At 42.2% G+C, this 19,289-nt stretch overlaps 1 protein-coding gene across 4 annotated transcripts in view; it reads left to right on the forward strand.

Annotated features, from left to right (window-relative positions):
• Positions 1-19,044, forward strand: part of LOC109528337 (signal peptide, CUB domain, EGF-like 3) — a 95,190-nt gene extending 76,146 nt beyond the window's left edge. For 3 of the 4 annotated variants that reach the window (XM_019890765.1, XM_019890767.1, XM_019890768.1), the window contains 16 exons: positions 1,179-1,295; positions 2,976-3,098; positions 7,543-7,659; positions 13,730-13,852; positions 13,977-14,093; positions 14,781-14,876; positions 14,963-15,079; positions 15,627-15,788; positions 15,881-16,084; positions 16,617-16,778; positions 16,861-17,028; positions 17,123-17,284; positions 17,360-17,557; positions 17,634-17,786; positions 17,869-17,948; positions 18,372-19,044. In XM_019890765.1, the coding sequence (XP_019746324.1) occupies positions 1,179-1,295; positions 2,976-3,098; positions 7,543-7,659; positions 13,730-13,852; positions 13,977-14,093; positions 14,781-14,876; positions 14,963-15,079; positions 15,627-15,788; positions 15,881-16,084; positions 16,617-16,778; positions 16,861-17,028; positions 17,123-17,284; positions 17,360-17,557; positions 17,634-17,786; positions 17,869-17,948; positions 18,372-18,524 (2,252 nt within the window). In that variant the 3' untranslated portion in view covers positions 18,525-19,044. The remainder of the gene's footprint in view (positions 1-1,178; positions 1,296-2,975; positions 3,099-7,542; positions 7,660-13,729; positions 13,853-13,976; positions 14,094-14,780; positions 14,877-14,962; positions 15,080-15,626; positions 15,789-15,880; positions 16,085-16,616; positions 16,779-16,860; positions 17,029-17,122; positions 17,285-17,359; positions 17,558-17,633; positions 17,787-17,868; positions 17,949-18,371) is intronic. The other variant, XM_019890766.1, reaches the window with a different exon arrangement.
• The last annotated feature ends 245 nt before the right edge of the window (positions 19,045-19,289 follow it).

The raw sequence follows: 19,289 nt of genomic DNA on the forward strand, positions 1-19,289 counted from the left end.
AGGGATCAAGTCATAGGCCCACTCTACCCACTGCTATCAGGTTGCACACCATCGTGTCAAGCCGTCTCGCCGACACGCGACGAGAGCCAAGATGTTCCGCCAGCTATGACGCTCGACTAAATATTGTCAACAGATTAAGGAAAGGATGAACAGTGCCTTCAACTGCTAACAGCAGCCGAGGAAAGAAAACACAGCATTACCGTATGGTTCTCTTGATGTTATCTTTACCAGGATTTAGCTCTTGAATAATCCATGGTAACCCACATTTTAACACTGTTTGGGACGTTCATTGCGTTATGATCGCGTCAGACCTTTTTCATCAATCATGTACCTGATATGTGGGCGTCTCATGGACAGCCTTCAGCAACAACAGGCACTGTTTTGAAGTGTTGTCTATGCGACGGCTATTAATTAAACATAGAATGACATCACGCCAAGCACCTGTTTTGCTTGGATGCGTCAATTCTGCTGCGTAGCGGAGCATTTTTACCACTCACCCTGCTGTGCTTGATTTTACATTCCCAGCCTGCAGTCATTCCCCCCACCCCAACCCCACCCTCCACGCAGTAAAGAACTGAGTAGATGATAAATTATATCAACTTAAAGTGATTGTTACAAAGTATTATTTTATTATTATTTTTAAAAAGCAAAAATCTTTTTACACACACTCAGTCCTCTTCTCCTCTCCTCTTTTGAAATTTGTTTCCCTCTCATCCCCGTCACATGAAACCCTGCCAACTCGTCTTGACCGACTACTTCCATTTCTTTTTTTTCCTAATCAGCCTAGCCACACAGCAGCAAGGTAGCTGAAATTGCTGTTTTGTCCCCCAAGCACACAGGTTTTATTGCGCTCGCAGAAATCGCAATCAGAGGCCAAACATCAGCCAAACTCAGAAACACTGTTGGCCTGTGTTTACAACTAATTGCATGACTTTACTGGTCACCATTATTATTGTCGCTATTAACCATTATCGCTCTACTGTCATCATTCAGCATCTCTTTTCCTTCCCCTTGCTTCTTTTATATTTCTGTGTGCAACTAAAATCTCTCCAGTGCTTTTCTTTTTTAGTTTTTTTTCCCTGACACAAACACTATTTGAATCTAACAGTGGTTCCTGAGACGTAAGTAGGTCGGAGCAGCATTGTTGATTTTGATGCCCGTTGTTTGTTTGCCTGCAGAGACCTGCGCGGTGAACAATGGTGGCTGTGACAGCACGTGTCACGATTCGGTGACTGGAGTTCGCTGCAGCTGTCCTGTCGGCTTCACGCTGCAGCCGGATCGCAAGACCTGCAAAGGTGACCGATCGCACATGTTCAATCTGCAGCTGCCTCTCTCTCACTTTTACATTGGGAATCCTTTAGTGACATGGAGTATTTGAGCGTGCATTTCACCAAAGTGACTTCATGATGAGTCCATCACAGTAATGAACACGTCAAGGACACAACATTAATTACGTTCGCAGTCAAAAAGCCACCCTCCACTCTCCGGGTCGACCCCTTTACAGTCACAGCTACTGTGTATGGTTTCATTCATGTGTCATCGTTTGTCATGATTGAACCAAAGTCTCCTCCATCTTTATACTTCAAGCATGCAAGACATTTCAAGACATTTCAGACAATTAGATCCTTCCAACGCTTTTGTTCGAGGAAAACACTTTTCTGCTGTGAAAAATGGTCCATAATTACATGGTTCAAAGAGGTTGATGTGGAATAACTTTGCTGTTGATGACCAGCCTTGATGCATGAACTGATGACAAAACATTTTCTGAGACAACCAGAACAGTCCAGCTGCGATCGATTCAATGCCTTGAGAATGAGGTGGCATGAATGAAAGAGACCATCCACCAGCACAGCTTACCTAACAAACCGATGTGGGTGTCGCTTTAAAGCAGGGGTGGGCAACTCCATTCCTCGAGGGCCGCTGTCCTGCCTGATGTCCTCCAACACACCAGATTCAAATGATCAGGGTCTTCATCAGGGTTCTGCAGTTCTTGCTGATAGGCTGAATGCTTGAATCAGGTGTGTTGGAGGAGGGAGACATCTAAAGCATGCAGGACTGCGGAACCTTGAGGACCAGAGCTGCCCACCGATGCTTTCAAGACTAAACTATGGTCTCAAGCTGCACTTTCCATTGTAGTTACAGCAATTTTCATCCTGGTAATAACTTTCCAAGTCAGAGAGCCCCTCAACTCAAGCAACCAGGCAGCCTTATTCATATTAACTCCAATAGAATAAAATGAGCATTACATCAGGATACTGAGGAAACAAATGTTCTGCTGAAAGACAGTGAAAAAAAACCCATTTGGCTTCCTGCAGCTGGCAATAGCACACTAACAACTCTAATAAAAGTCCATCTTCTGGTGTTTGGTTTGAGAGGAAAGAGCAGGAAAATAAACGCAGGCAGCACTGGCGTAGGAGAACTGCAGCTCGTTGCGTGTCGGCCACTTCTGAAGAGCGAAATGGATCATGGACAGAATTATTTTGTTCCATTTTGGAGACATTCATTTTAGCAGATGATGCAAACGCATTTGTAACAATTATTCAAGATGGACCCGAATCAGTGCCAAGGCAGAACAATCAACCAGGCGGCGATGGACACATGACATATTGATTAGGTATTGGCTGATGATATAAAGTGCTCACTAATCAGAAGAAGATGGCTTATGAGGATTTGCAGGCCAGGCTAAATCATTAAAGCCTAATGCATGCAGGTTGCAGTATTTTCTGCTTCAAGAGATCAGTTGGAATGTGTAAAGGATGACATGTACCTGCATGAATACATGATGGAATACATTGATGGTACTTTCAATTAGGGCGGTGTGACATGGCCTTAAAATAAATGTTGCTTCATCGGGACACTAGAAGGTAATGGGACATTAGTTAATACATCCCAGATAGCTACAAAAACTTCTAATTGCAAGTTCAGCTTTTGTCATATTATCGTGTTTGACCTCTCCTCCGGTTTCCCTCTTGCAGACATTGATGAGTGCCGTCTTAACAATGGGGGTTGTGACCATGTGTGTCGGAACACAGTGGGCAGCTTTGAGTGCAGCTGCAAAAAAGGCTACAAGCTGTTGACCAATGAAAGAACATGTCAAGGTAGGTACCGTATGCACTTTAACCGCGAAAGCAACAATATGTGCTAACTGTGCCTTCACATCAGTTTCATATCATGATTAATGTCACTGGAAATGGCTTGGCCTTGCAGTGTTTGTCCAAATCTTGATGCATGCTATGATAGTAAGACATGCAGGACTGTAAACTGGACCCCTACTTTTCGCCACATTTACGTTAACCTACTGACAAGTTCATTCATATTGTAAAATGACAACAAGAAAATCACTGAATGATAGCTTCTCAAACTGAGCTGTACAACGGTGAATCGAATCGCAATCTCACTGAATCGATTGTTCCACCTTCAAATAAACCGTCTTTGAATCATAACACATCCCGTTTACCAAGATATGTTTCGAATTGTCTTTTATTCAACAGATGTACAGCCGGAAATAATTGTTTTGGCCTCAGTGAAAAACAGTGAATACCGGTAGCTGAGATCCTCAGCAAATACCAAAGGATTGGTTCCCCAAAAGTATCCGTGAAAATGCAAACGAGCACAACATATTCATTGGCTTGGCTTCAGAGCATGTCTTTGTAGGTGAACAAATCCAAGTCAATTGCCCATTGCCTTGCATTATGACCGATTTTTTATTTTATTTTTTTTACGCTTCACAAATGCAGCAAGGAAACGACAATCACAAAAAAGAATTCCTTGATTATATTTTAAAGCAAACTATACCACAAACAAAACGTCTGCTGTGGCAGCTCACAGGTGTTGGAAATTACGGTTCTGACCCTAAAACCTCCCGTTGTTGGATAAATCAATCCACCTCAAGAACATCTGGTAGAAGACGGCAAGCAGCCTGGAACTACTGAGATGAGTTGTGCCTCATGCCGAGTCGAAAAACACAAGACATGCGATTCTTTAATCTTCTGCTTTTTACTCATGTGGTCAGTCATTCTGCCGCCTGGTTCACATAAGTGTCTCGTATTTGGTTTCCAGCACAAACAGATAAACATCGTATGTGTGAAAAGAAAACAGCGTGTCTCTGCGTGTGCTTCAGACACTTTCTTATTTGGAAGCCTATTTTTGGTACAAGGGTTTTCTCTTGTTATTTGGAAGCCTCACGTCGATAAGTGAGAAAATGTATGCAAGTCTATGCGCAAATGTCAGGCGGCATTCTTTTTTATGATATCAGACTTTGGGTGAACTAGTTTTGTTTGAGAACTATATATATGTATCTCATCATTCTCTGCCTCACTCATCTCATTCTTTCTCCCGAATTCAATTAGCTGCAACTCCTTCAGTAATTTAGATGCCTCAAAAAAAAAAGAGAGAGAGAGAGAGAGAGAGAGAGAGAGAGAGAGAGAGAGAGAGAGAGAGAGAGAGAGACAGGATTTATTTGGCGTCTGCGCCATCACTGAGGCAGGTCATAGAAACTGCAAACCCACTCATAACGTAACAAGATGTGAATGCAAAGGCTTGCTTGAAAATAAAAGCATTGATGCAATTTCAATAGACTTATTTTGAAGTTGGCCCGCCTGGTGGTGTGACGTCTAGCTTGACTTATCTTCTCAACATTTTGGCTTACCTCATCTCAGTTTTAGTCCCTTTACAAAGTTGCAACCAAAATCAACACAAGGCAATTTTGAAATCATATTCAATCACTAATTGAGGAAGTCAAAGTGTAAAAATTGGCACACGAAACATGAGTTGCATTCATATGCAGTCGGACATTTCACTTGATTTAAAAAAAAAAACAAAAAAAAACCCATAGACAGTATTTGTTACCTATAACAAGATATACATTTTATGTATTTATTTACTTAATGGTCTGCTGTTACCCACCTAATTTACCTAGAAACAGTCAAATGAGGGGAGTGCTGGTACTTATTTTTTATCCAACTCATAAAACATGTGGTAAAACGAAATCTGTCAAGAACTCTGACATTGAAATGATTTTCTTTTTCCTCTGCAATCTTTGAGTTGTGTCAGCTGTTACCATCATGAATCAAAATAGTCATTAACTTGCCTCTAAGTTGTCCTGAATTCACAAGAAAATATATTCCACATTTTACATTGTTTAATGGTGAATAGAGCTTTTCAAAAGTTGTTCCGTGCAATGGAAATAAAAAGATCAAGGGTTTGGAAGTGACGAACCTCATCTAGAAATTCTGCAGCAAGCAAGTGAGCAACGGAGATTGACTTTTTTTCTTCAGGCTAGGTCTACACGCTGAGTGTGACTTGCCTTGCAGTAAGTCGACACTGAGGCCTCTGTGGCATCAAATACATTTAAATAACAGTTTAGTGTCTCTGTGGGGTGTTGAAATGCGTAAAGTCAATCCTAATGTTATCTTGGTTTAAACAGTCACGGTGCTTCCTTACTGTCAGTGGACCGTGGCCTATATATCAGGATGAGGCACGTCTGCTGAACCCATGCCAGCATTCCTCCAAACTCAATGCCCTCCTATGTTTCGTCTGCTTCCCCCTTCTAATCCCATGTGAGGGCGGTCCAGGACACGTTCTTCACATCCCATGATTGCTCCACAGATGACGTCTGCGGAGGCGTACTTACTTAACGTGGCATTACCTCACGCTTGTTTGTTTGTTTTTTTAGATTTTTAACTGGCAAAATTATGGCTTACACTTTGATATATTGATTTGATCTCATTTTGTGATTTCTAACATTTTCAGTCTTTTGGCTGCACAAAAGGAATAATTGGGATCAGATAATGTTTCCATTCTAGTGGCGTTGCCCTGCACAAGTCCTGCATACTTCACCTGAGCTGACTGGTAAATAGGGGTTGTGGGGAGTCCCAGATGTCTTAGAGAATACACTCAGCAGCATAAATTACATAATGAGAAGTTGTGCATCAACAATTGCAACAATTGATTTCGTCAGCACTCTTAAATCTCATCATGGCTAAGATTGCGCAGTTGACATTGTGCTGTGCGCAAATAAAGCTTAATAATCCTAAAAGAAATCCACACAGAAACACAGACTTGGGTCACAATAGCAACCATCTCGTTACCTCTGCGTCCTAGACGCGTCCTAGACGCATCATTTTCCCGCGGGACGCATAGTTCCAAATACAGTAATGTGCGTTTTTGGGACGCAAGGAAATTTTATCAGTCAAAACAAAAAAAAAAAAAACTACGGTAAATCTTTTTTTCCAGCAACGATCACAGTTTGACAATAGCCACCATTGTTGTTTTGATCTCACGTTAAGTAATCTCGTGTGACAAGATTTCCGTTCTCACGAGACGAGATTGGCGAGATCGGCAGACAATTGCCAAGTTGGGTAACGTTAAAACAAGTGTTGCGAAAGTTTATTGCGGAGATATCACAGAGGAAGCAGCTAAAGTTGGATAATTTTTTGAGATAATAAGTTGACTTTGAGAAAGCCTTGCATAATTGGAAGCAGAGTAAAGAGAGGAGAATTCATGAACTCAAATACTTAACCATGGGAAGAAATAAGAACCTAATTCTCAGCAAATCTTGTATGCCTGAATTATTTAAATTTTTCCAGCATTTGTTTATAAGAAATAAACCTATTATCAATGTATATTGTTGTTGTTTGTGTTATTATCATACGCAATTGAATAAGTAGACCATTTCAGAATTCGAAATTTGGGACTCTCTAAATGCATAATGGGACTCATACTTTTCTGATCAGCGAGTCCCTGGGACTCTCAGGGCTCAAACTGTAAAATTGTCACTGCAACAGGTAACCGTATTTTCACTTTGATGATTGTACAACACAATAGTGTCAAGGTATACCTCTGAAGCAAATATTCAATCAGTGCTTTGGCTGAACGCCCTCAATTTTCCTCCCAAAACCAACTTTTTAGAATACCAAGGCCACAAGGCTTTATTTATATTGTGCATTTCCTATGGTGGACACCACGGTCACTATTTAACCATTGTCATTGATTTCCTTGTATAACCATCTGATCCTTGAGCCCAAAGTGACTGACTTACAAAAGTCGCAAATGTGTTACAGTTACTGTACATTGGTTTTGCACAGCATTCAGAAATTGACACATTTGATTTTTGAGCAACTGTCACTCTGACGTGACATCTTGACATAGGAGGGTGCAGAGAAATCTCTGGGCCTTTATTGTGTATTTTAGATTGTGGGGCAGGAGGCGGGTGGGGGGTTGATAGGCTCTCAGAGAGAAGAAAGAAAATGCTCTTGGGCACCTATTATCACCTGACTCCTGCTGCTGCTCCTCGCCATTTCCAAAAGTATATTTTGAAAATTCCATTTTGCCGCATCAAAATGGAAAACATCGTGACTGCAGGAGGGCAATTACAGCAACAGACGTGGGAGCAAAGGTCCAAAGCTTTGTTGTTGTTATTTCGATGTGGCCCATTGAAATGCATGATAAACAATACAGCGAGAGGAAATTGGACTGACTCCTGCCCTTTGTGGTTTCTGAGTGATGGTAACATTCCTAACTGTCTCTCTCCATCTTGTGCAGACATCGACGAGTGCTCCTTTGACCGCGCCTGCGACCATTTCTGTGTCAACTCTGCAGGAAGTTTCCAGTGCCTTTGTCACAAGGGCTACGTCCTCTATGGCCTGGCGCACTGTGGAGGTGAGACGGTGGCACTTTTTTTTTTCCTACATGTGTAAATCTGCTGTCCATAACCCTACGTATCTTCAAAGCCTCAATGAGTTTCTCTCATGTTGAACAGGAAGTACGCACCCCAAGCAGACTGATTTATTCATGTTCATAAAAAGGTGTTGTCATGTTGAAGCTTTCTGCTTTAATTAAAATCCATGTGCCATGCAAGCTCCCAAAAAGGTGAATGTATGCCAAATGCTCTGCTTGCCCTTGAAGAGATTCTTAAGTGTTCTTTTGAAAGGGAAAAAAAAGTACCTTTCGTAATTAGATTCATCTAAGATGCTCTCAAGTCTTAATAGCAGCAAACTGACAAATCAACTTTGTTTATTTCCATGGTTTCAGGGTGTGAAGGCTTTACGCCGTCCAACTCATTAATCTGAATGTCACCACATGGAGAATGTCAACATAAAAAAAGTACTTGCATGCAACCGCATCGAAAGACAAAACGTAACTAAATGCTGGCCGTGATGGATTGCCCAGTTCAAGCGGGTTTAAGTCTCTGCAAGTTGATTTCCGAATAGACTAAAAGGAGCACAAACAGGTGGCTGCCCGGAAGGCAGGAAATCAATCTTAATCTTACGCTACACTTGGCAGCAATGTAAAGCAAAGGTGATTTGTGCTGTAGTTAATTGACAAAAACATGTTTGCAAAAAAAGTCTTTGGCTACTTCACTTCAAGGTGGAGCGTGACCTGTGACAACACACTACTGGAGACCAGTTAGCCCGGAGAGTAAGTTGGGAGGTGTAAATGTTCTGAGGGAAGAGTTCTTGGACTTCCCCATGCCGCAGGGATGGGAGGAGCTCGGCCCGAGTCCCTTGTAATCAATTGGGTAAGACGAGCTCGGAAGCTGGGGGAGCCCCGCATGGCGCAGATTATTATTCTTATTTTTTTGCATCTGCATTACCCTGACGTACGTGACGTATCAAGTGTCGACTGCAAATTCACGTGAGTTCTCGCAGCTATGAGCTGCATTGTTCAGCAGTGCACGAGCCGCGAATCAAACGTTGGCTCTGTCAGGCTGCTGATGACATCATCGCTGGCTCAGCCCAGGGCCAACTAGTCATTTGCCCAAGGCAAACAGTCACTGACCCCTTGTATATGGTACCCCCCACCCCCCAAGCATCCCTTGTAATATAAGAATTCAAGATACTATAAATGTGTAACATAACAAATACAATACAAAGCAATCTAAAATATAACTCACCCAATAATTATTATCTTTTGCAATTGAGCAGTAAACATAGTGAGTTATTTTTCTCCGATTACATAATGGACTCCAATAACTGGCCCACATAATATTCTTGACATAATGTTACAAATCTGGAAATTCTGACAAATTGTTCTGGAAGTGAATTTCAAATAGGTCGGCAGATTTTGGGGCTTTTCTCATCTTTTCCATTGTTTTGTTTTTTGTTTTGTTTTTTTTCCAACTTTGCTAATTTCTGATCCTAGTGTGTTTCCTCTAGTGCACAGGAGTCAAACTCGAGGCCCGGGGGCCAGATCAGGCCCGCCAGGTCATTTTGTGTGGCTCGCAAAAGTAAATCATGTGTGTCAACTTGCTAAAATCTGTACCGAAATGTGAAATCGTCATGTTTCGTAAATAACGTTGAGATTTCACAATAATTTTGTTACCCAGTTTACACTCATTTGAACAATAATTGAACAAACTATTATGATTGACTTGACTCATTTCAAAGCTAGTAATGTATTAATTTGTTGTGTACAATTCATAATTTTTTGTTTTCACTGTCATAACGGCCCTCCAAGGGAAGACGTAACTCCAAATTGCCCCGCGACTGAAATGAATTTGACACCCCTGCTCTTCTGTACAAAAATGGGCATAGATGCACAGTTTGTATTGGTTCAGAAGCAGCTGTTGTTGTTACTCTGTAGAGTGTTGGAGGTATCTAAATTAAAAACCTAATGAATAAAAAAAAAAAAAAAAAGCATAAAAATAACGGTGAAAATATTTTGTGGGAAAGAGAGGGACAAAGAGAGAGGGAGAGTGTGTGAGAGAGAGAAAGAGTGTGTGTGAGAGAGAGAGAGAGAGAGAGAGAGAGAGAGAGAGAGAGAGAGAGAAGGAATGTGTATCTATGTACAAGGGCGACACTGCGGATCCACGGTCTATACTACTGTTGAATATCCAGCAACATAAGTGTCACTTAACTTGAGCTCTAAGTGCATGTACAAAGCCTCACTAGAACGCACTAACAAGAACACTCCACCAACATGGCAAATACACAAATGGTAAATGTTAACCATCATCATTTCGACACTTCCGAGCTTAGTCCTTTCTCCTCTTATTATTATAGTACATAACGTTTGAGGCCCGCCTACTAAATTCCTGAGATAGCATGGGAACATTGTTGCTCTTCGCTAAAAATTATGCAACATTTTCTTTATTCACTGTTATCTATATGACCTCATATAAGTTTTGCGCATTTCAAGCATTTATGCCAAAATATAAAATGCTGAAATATTAGAATAAGCTTCAGTCTGTACCAGGAGGTGACTGTGACACATGGGAAGGTGCCATTGACTCTGTGTAAAATGTAAAAGTGATGGCTCACACTGCAAAATGTCTGTCTATTGAGGGACTAAAAGCACCGGCATTGGATTGGTAGGCCTTTTTCTCTCATGATGGACCGGACCGACATCGACGACGTGCTACCATTGTTTACAGCACCGGTGATGAATGGCTTTGCCAGGCTTTTCATCGCCGCTGTCGGAACTATTAGATGACCCCCGGAGATTTATTGAGCTCCATCACACGCCGTCACTCGCCGCTCATAACTAAGCTTAGCTTGCTCCCGCTGTGTTTCATCAACCCCAAAATATCGGCGCAAGCCAGGCTCTGTGTTTATTAATCGGCTCGCACTCAACAAACCCAGTCGGGTCGGCGACCTGCTGTCAAGTATTGTGCTGAGACCTGTCGGCATTCTTTCCCAAGTGAGAGTTCATCTAGCCATTCTCCTCTTCACCTAGCCAAACACTCTGCTTGCTTTTTGCTTATCTGCTAAGAAAATACACTCAGTGCTGTTGTGACTTCAGACCTCCACAAAGTGTGTTTCAAAATCTTCCCAGTTTCATGGAGCGCAGCTTTAGCCTCGGCACAAATACATTCCTGGGGTGTCTGTGCGTTTATTTATATTTATTTGAAAACCATATCAAAAAAGTCTTTAGCAACAATAGTCCCTGTTTCATCACTTCAACAATGAGAGCAACACATTGTAATATTCCCTAAAGTTGACCAAACAATTCCATGAAGTCAGCCACTCTCCATGGTCGAGGCATAGGTTCCAAATTTCAATTGATCTTCTGTCTTCATCCCTCTTGACTGGTCTGTGTGCGTGAAAAGGAAAAAGGCCTAAAGGGATTTGCAGAAAGGTCAGCAGAGATACATTTGATTGTATTTCAAGTATGGAAGAAAATAAAAGAAGTCAAAACAACAGTTTCTGCCAGATGAGCGGGGCTGCCATCAGATATTCATTAGAACTCTTCGTCCTTAAAATCGAGTGCTTTGATGCGGAGGGTAAGCAACACATCTCTCGCCATGTTTCCAAGTCGCTCTGGGCGACACGTTGGCAGGCTCACTTGATGAAGTCATCATCCTCTTCGGGGAATGAAGAGGCACATAGACATTTTTTTGGTTTTTGTTTTTACTTGCGGTGAATGATTGAACGAGACAGGGATGGCCGTTTCATATCAACAGTCAGCATCATCAATCACTGACATTATCAGTAACTTGAACTCTTTTTTTCTTCTTCTTTCTGTCGACCTGTAAACTGTCCTCGGAGGTACTGGAATTATTAATTTGGTATCAGTTCTCATGTTACAGACACTTCCATCTATTCCCTCTTTACCATTTTTAGTGTTTCAGTCTTGCGATGTCTTGGCCATCAAATTGAAAGTGGACTGTGTGGACTGCAACTGCGCACATTCCATCCCTCCATCATCCATTTTGTATACCGTGCTCATCATTTTCAGGGTCAAGGCAGGGCCTGGAGTGATAGTGCGACACACTACGGCTGGATTTACCCTGCAAGTTCAAGTGCCCAATTGTGGTTTTTTTTTTTTCTTTTGTGAATTGACCCCGTGCCAGCTACAAAACTGTCGAAGTGAAAAGAACCACTGCACTGTCTACACATAGCTTCACATTGATCTTCCCCTCATGTGAAATGGACATATGAAATGAGCGATGTATTAACAATGATATGGCCTTAAAATAAAATCTCCCTCTTCTGCTGTTATTTGCTTTATTTCTCCAAAACCAATCAAGCTTTGAAACTGTTTTTTTTTCTCTCCCAGCAATAACTTGCCCCAACTTCCACAGAAATATTTGAAATAAATATTTTTTTCTTTACCCCCCCAAAAAAGTAATTATTTATTGATTATTTATAATTTATACGTTCATCTTTAGTATGTACAACAATTGAACATCGTAAAATTATATTTTAAATTTCACAGCTCAGCTAGCTGGTACAAATGTAATCTTTAGAGTAACACCGCCCCTTTCATCTTTTATGAAGTCATCATCCTCTTCGGGGAATGAAGAGGCACATAGACATTTTTTTGGTTTTTGTTTTTACTTGCGGTGAATGATTGAACGAGACAGGGATGGCCGTTTCATATCAACAGTCAGCATCATCAATCACTGACATTATCAGTAACTTGAACTCTTTTTTTCTTCTTCTTTCTGTCGACCTGTAAACTGTCCTCGGAGGTACTGGAATTATTAATTTGGTATCAGTTCTCATGTTACAGACACTTCCATCTATTCCCTCTTTACCATTTTTAGTGTTTCAGTCTTGCGATGTCTTGGCCATCAAATTGAAAGTGGACTGTGTGGACTGCAACTGCGCACATTCCATCCCTCCATCATCCATTTTGTATACCGTGCTCATCATTTTCAGGGTCAAGGCAGGGCCTGGAGTGATAGTGCGACACACTACGGCTGGATTTACCCTGCAAGTTCAAGTGCCCAATTGTGTTTTTTTTTTTTCTTTTGTGAATTGACCCCGTGCCAGCTACAAAACTGTCGAAGTGAAAAGAACCACTGCACTGTCTACACATAGCTTCACATTGATCTTCCCCTCATGTGAAATGGACATATGAAATGAGCGATGTATTAACAATGATATGGCCTTAAAATAAAATCTCCCTCTTCTGCTGTTATTTGCTTTATTTCTCCAAAACCAATCAAGCTTTGAAACTGTTTTTTTTTCTCTCCCAGCAATAACTTGCCCCAACTTCCACAGAAATATTTGAAATAAATATTTTTTTCTTTACCCCCCCAAAAAAGTAATTATTTATTGATTATTTATAATTTATACGTTCATCTTTAGTATGTACAACAATTGAACATCGTAAAATTATATTTTAAATTTCACAGCTCAGCTAGCTGGTACAAATGTAATCTTTAGAGTAACACCGCCCCTTTCATCTTTTTTTTCCTCAAGTAGAGTTGTGCAGGTGAGCTAAGAAGACTTTGGCAAAATATTAACTGTACACATTTATGGTTTGGAAGCCTCTGCCTCGGGTCAAAACTTTGCAATATAATCCATAAAATTATAAATGTGTTTGCAAGGGACAGTAAATGCAAGTTATAGCATGCCTTTGAAAATGTTCACATGATTGACGAGGTGATTGCCTTTCACCTGGAAACCAGTGTGACCGTGTGATTCCGCTCGTTGGCTGTTCATAAACTTAAAAAGAAAACCAGACGGCTACAAACAGCTGAAGAGGTTGGAAAAGTCCCTGATTTAGTTTTTTTTTGGTTTTTTTTTTTTTTTTTTTATGAACTTGCTCCTCGCTGTCAGCAGCCATTTTGTTCGAACAAGTAAGAGCTTGTTTGAACTCCAGAAGCCACTAAAAATAATCCATTCAAAAATAAAATCGTCATGAGCAAAAAAACCCAAAGTAATCAATCAAACTGACTCATCCCTAGCGTTGGTGAAGTGCTATTTGTCCCCCACTCCCCGGTGAGATGCAAAGCCGTTGTCCCTTATGTATATCCAATCAATGTATCCTGTATTTTCAGATATTGATGAATGCAGTATAAACCGGGGAGGATGCAAATATGGATGCATTAACACCCTGGGGAGCTACGAGTGTACCTGCCCACCTGGATACAAGTTGCACTGGAACAGGAAGGACTGTATCGGTACGTAGCAGCACTGCCCTCTAGCGGTAAAGAGAAAATTGTGTTCCCAGCTCTGCAAACTCAACCTTAGCTTATTTTCCAGCGTTGTTTGATTTTTATAGCTCTGTCTTGTGTCTCTCCTCAGAGTTGGTGAAATGTCCTCCAGGCCTTGTCGCCCCGAAGGCTACTCTCACCTGTAGCAAAACAGGCAAGAAAGAGAGCTGTTCACTCACCTGTGCCTCCAAAGCACACTATCTGGCTGGTATGTTCTCTGCAAAACACTACACAAGTGATTTTTGGACTTTTCATACTAAGTACCCCCCCCCCCCCCAAATACCTCATGCAGTAGCATTAGTAGTAGGAGTAGACTAGTAGGTCTAGAGGTTTTATTCCGAAAAAAATCTATTGAATATAATAAACCACTGTCATAAAACGTAGGCTTTAAACATCAACACTGCACTTAAATATAGGAAAATCAAGCAAAGTGATCAATACAACTAGTGATTCTATTAAAATGTATTGTACAAATAGAAATAAAAATTGCATTCAATAGATGTTTAAAAAGGAACCATTCTCAAAGATTCAACACAAATGCAAATATATTGTACTTGTTCACTGGCTCCCAATCAGCTGTAGAATAGGTATTTAAATTCTGGTCTGTAAATCACTGAATGGTTTAGGTTCCTGATTAGATGAAAGAAATACGAATGGAATACAAACTCAGCGGGACTCTGCAGTCTGCAGACTTGGGTCTTTCTATTAGTGTGTGTGTGTGTGTGTGTGTGTGTGTGTGTGTGTGTGTGTGTGTGTGTGTGTGTGTGTGTGTGTGTGTGTGTTTGCATTGCTGCAAGCTTCTCATATGTTTGATTGTATTTGACAATCACTTGTGTACCTGTAAACCCTTTTTTTTTTTAATCTTAGTTTTACTTTTGTCTTTGTCTTCTCGAAGAGTCTGACAGCAGCTACTCGGTGAGTTGCGGCATCCCCATCGTCAGAGGGAAGGCCCCCATCCGGCTCAACTCCAGCAGCAGTCATAGCTGCATAGGTGGCACCCGCCAAATCCTTTGCCTTTGTTCAGGGTGTTTACTATGATAGCTGCTTGCATCCTAGCTGCATTTGCTCCTTTTGTAGAAACTTTGGCGCCTCCAGTGAAGCAGACAGCATCTTTCAAGATAAAAAATGCCAAATGTCACCTGCACCCTAAACTGACTGGCAGGACAGAAGACAGGGGGCGGACCCTAGGACCAGGTCTGCCCTTATCTGGCTTTGGTGTTGGATTCAAATACATTTAGCATTTAGCATCAACTGGAGTTGGACATTTCTGAGACATTTTGCACAAATGTTGAGAAATTGCATTGCTGAGCTAAATCCACAGTTTATCATAGCACATACATGCCAACATGTCGTGATTGACAAGTGAAGCTTGATGAAGCACTTGTGATCATTTTTGACTCCTCTAGATTGCACTCTTGGTTTAGGGATGCAATGGAAATGTATTTATTTTTCATTGCACCAGCCTTTATCTTTAAACCAAGAGCACCATCTGAAGGAGTTAAAAAAAAAAAAAAAAAAACAAATGCTTCACGAAGCTTCATTTTTCCATTACCATCAAGATGCATTGGGAATTTGGGAAGCGATACCATTACACCGGGGGGTCAAATAAGTGTGAGTACTTGCTGTACCTGTTTAAGCATTACACAATTATCTTTAAAGTGCTGTAAAATCATAAACGGAATAATAATATGCTGATTGTAAATTTCTCAGCTGTACAATGGCTGACTGACTTTTTCCACAGGAGGTGGTCAGCCCTGCAGTAACTGCTTGGTGACATTTGTCAATCTCAAATGTGACTCGTCAAAGAAAGCGAAAGGGCGGCGTGCGCGAAACCCAGCTAACAAAGAGGTAACACGCATAACTTTGGAGCTGGAAGCAGAGGTCAAAGCTGGCGACACAACAGGTCAGTCTTGTGGCGTCACCGCAATGGGAAGCGGCCAGTATAATGTCTTCATAGATGTCGCTGCTTGGATGTATTCTCTCAAACCTTGCCAGGAAGTTGTAATCTCAGCTGCCTCAGACAACGTATGGAGAAGCAAGTCAAGACCTACATCAAGGCCCTGAAGAAGTCCATCAACCAAGAGCGATTCCTGATCAGAGTCGCTGGTTTGGAGTACGAGGTGGCCCAGAAACTTCCACAGGCTGCTCCCATTCAAGAGAACTGCGGCCCAGGCTCTGAAAAGGACAGTGGCCGATGCGGTAAGACTTCATTATTATTTACGCGTCTCCTTCACTTACTTTGACTTTGATCACTGAACGAGAGAAAGTTTTTTGTATCAATATAGCAATTTAAATCAAATTGTGATCAGTTTAATGTATTTGCTCAAAGGCCCAGTTCATCAAATAAACAACTTTCAAACATGTTGCTGACTAGAAGGGTGTTCGTATATAATCCATCCATCCGACCCGTCTATTTATGAAGGTTGTTTTGAGACTCTTAGGGGTTTACAAAAAAATAATAATGATAATTATAATTTCAATGGCAGTCAGTCAGTTTTGGTATACGTAGATTGTCCCTGTTCGCGAGCCAGCCCAGTCCCCATACCCACAAATAGTGGGGTGGGTCTACTATGTAGTTTTGATTTCTGCCATCCTTGAATGGTCATTTTTTTGTGCATGGGAGCCCTTTGTACTGGAAAAAAATCAGAATATGTGGTTATTTTTTGATTGTTCAAACTACTGATGAGCAAATGAAACTTTGTAAAGCACTGTTGTTGATTTTGTTTTTCAGTCAGGTGCTTGCCAGGCTCATACTATCACGGTGAGCAGGAGCGTTGCGTCCAGTGTCCGCCTGGCACCTTCCAGGAGAGGGAGGGGCAGCTGGCATGCGACCTGTGTCCGGGCAGCGACGGCCACGGTCCTGTGGGAGCCCGAAATATTTCATCGTGTGCAGGTAGCAAAAGTCCAACTTCCAGATTCTGTGCCAGTCAAACATTTCTCCTGCCAAACGTGATGTGGTGGTCTGCGCTCCACAGGCCAATGTCCCACCGGGTTCTTCTCAGGCGACGGCTTCAAGCCTTGCCAGCCGTGTCCCCAGGGCACATACCAGCCAGATTTGGGTCGGACTTTGTGCTTTCCTTGCGGGGGAGGACTGAGCACCAAGCGTGAGGGTGCAAGCTCCTTTCATGATTGTGAGGTCAAAGGTGAGATGAGCTTGCATAAAAGCCATCCAAAAAACCCCCCAAAAAAATACACTTAGCTTGGCTGATTTCATGTGTGTCTTCATTGGTGCTGCAGTGCAGTGTTCTCCGGGCCACTACTACAACACCACAGTGCACAGGTGTATCCGCTGCCCAGTCGGAACCTATCAGACTGAGTTTCGGCAGAACTACTGTATTTCCTGCCCTGGAAACACCACCACAGATTTTGATGGTGCCACCAGTGTGTCGCAGTGCAAGAGTGAGTACACAAAAGACACTTTGAGGCTTCCGCTTTGGAGTCAGAATGTAATGCGTTGAGTTCGTGCATGTCTAGACAGGCAGTGTGGCGGCGAGATGGGCGAGTTTATGGGCTACATCGAGTCCCCTAACTACCCCGGTAATTACCCAGCCAACGTGGAGTGCATTTGGAACATCAACCCGCCCAGCAAGCGCAAGATCCTTATTGTGGTGCCCGAGATCTTCCTGCCCTCGGAGGACGAGTGCGGAGATGTGCTGGTGATGAGGAAGAACTGTGAGTATACCCACGCCCGTGACACCACCGCATCCATAAACTTGATTCATCATTGCCCTTTCTGTGCTCTTGCAAGGGTCAGCTACATCCATCACCACCTATGAGACATGTCAGACGTATGAGCGGCCCATCGCCTTCACGGCACGCTCCAGGCGCCTCTGGATTAATTTCAAGTCCAATGAGGCCAATAGTGCCAGGGGCTTTCAGATTCCCTACGTGACTTATGATGGTATGGTCTTCAAATGGTTCACAGCGCTCCTCGGCATTTCATGAGGTGACCAAGAGTAATGGTGTTGTCTGTGTAACTTCAGAGGACTATGAACAGCTGGTTGAGGACATCGTACGGGATGGAAGACTTTACGCTTCAGAGAACCATCAAGAAATCCTTAAGGTTAGCCCTGGTAGCCATTATTACTCTACGCTGGAGAACATTGATCAATGACTGGAATTCCTGTGAAGCATTGAGGCTACATTAACTTTGGCCTTAACTCTGAAAAAAGAACTTGACCCTATTTAAACCCCTTTCGAACAATAGAATTCCTCTTCTACTACTTTGTGACTAATGGGCTGGGACAACACTTTGCTGCAACACTTTAGTCTTTATTCACATTAGTAAATACTGGTAAATTTTTAAAAAGTTAACTTAATTTTGGGTGTGGAACAGATTAATTGCATTTCCATTCATTTTAATGGGAAACACTACCTCGATTAATGAACATTTCAGGTTACACATGAGCTCAAAAAAATCAAGTAAGTTCGTAACTTGAGATTCCGCAGTTTACAAATGCACTAACGTCTCTTCTTTATTTTGCAGGATAAAAAACTGATAAAGACTCTTTTTGACGTGCTGGCTCACCCAAACAACTACTTCAAGTACACCACTCGGGAGTCCAATGAGATGCTTCCCCGATCCTTCATACGTCTCATAAGCAGCAAAGTCTCTGCTTTCCTGCGACCATACAAGTAAACCTGCATCATCTGCAATTCACTAAACGCCCCCCCCCCCACACCCACCCCACCCCCGTCACTCTTACAGGCTACATCCCGCAACTCATAAAGGACTTTGACACACATAATACATCCTTTTTTGTAACCATCTTTTGATTTCCCTTGACAAATGTGCAAAATGCTGAATATTTGTGTTGTTTGTCAATTTTCCCTCGCACGTCCACAGTCCAGAGCATACGCATTTAGTGGGGATGTAGAATATGTGAGTGGGTTTGGGTTCCATTGTGTCGTGCATTGAGACCTTTCAAACGGATAGAAACGGCTATTTGAGACAGTAGAAGTGATGATGTGTTAGAGCTTGGTGTTGTATTTGCTTAAATGACTGGTCTGTATTCCAGCGCCGACTGCGACCGTTAAGTATGCCTGTAAGTGTTGTGCAAGTGTTGTATAACCTTGGTTCCATCGTGTGTGTGTGTGTGTGTGTGTGTGTGTGTGTGTGTGTGTGTGTGTGCGTGCGTGCGTGCGTGCGTGCGTGCGTGCGTGCGTGCGTGTGCGTGCGTGCGGTGCGTGCGCTGGTGAGGATGTGTGCTTGTGTGTGCCTCCTCGAGGAGGAGCAGTTGCAAACTAATTCATGTCGCAGCTGCGTTCCAGCTCATTTAAAGCCTTACTATGTTTGAGCTCTTAGAGCAGTTTTACTGTTAAAACAGTTCATCTGTGCTGTCTAGACTGCACCAGCCTTTTCCAACATGCCCAGCATTTCTGTTGCTCTTTTTCTCCTCTATTT

Source organism: Hippocampus comes, unplaced genomic scaffold (genome assembly GCF_001891065.2).
Source record: "Hippocampus comes isolate QL1 unplaced genomic scaffold, H_comes_QL1_v1.1 scaffold174, whole genome shotgun sequence".
Taxonomy (NCBI): Eukaryota; Metazoa; Chordata; class Actinopteri; order Syngnathiformes; family Syngnathidae; genus Hippocampus; species Hippocampus comes.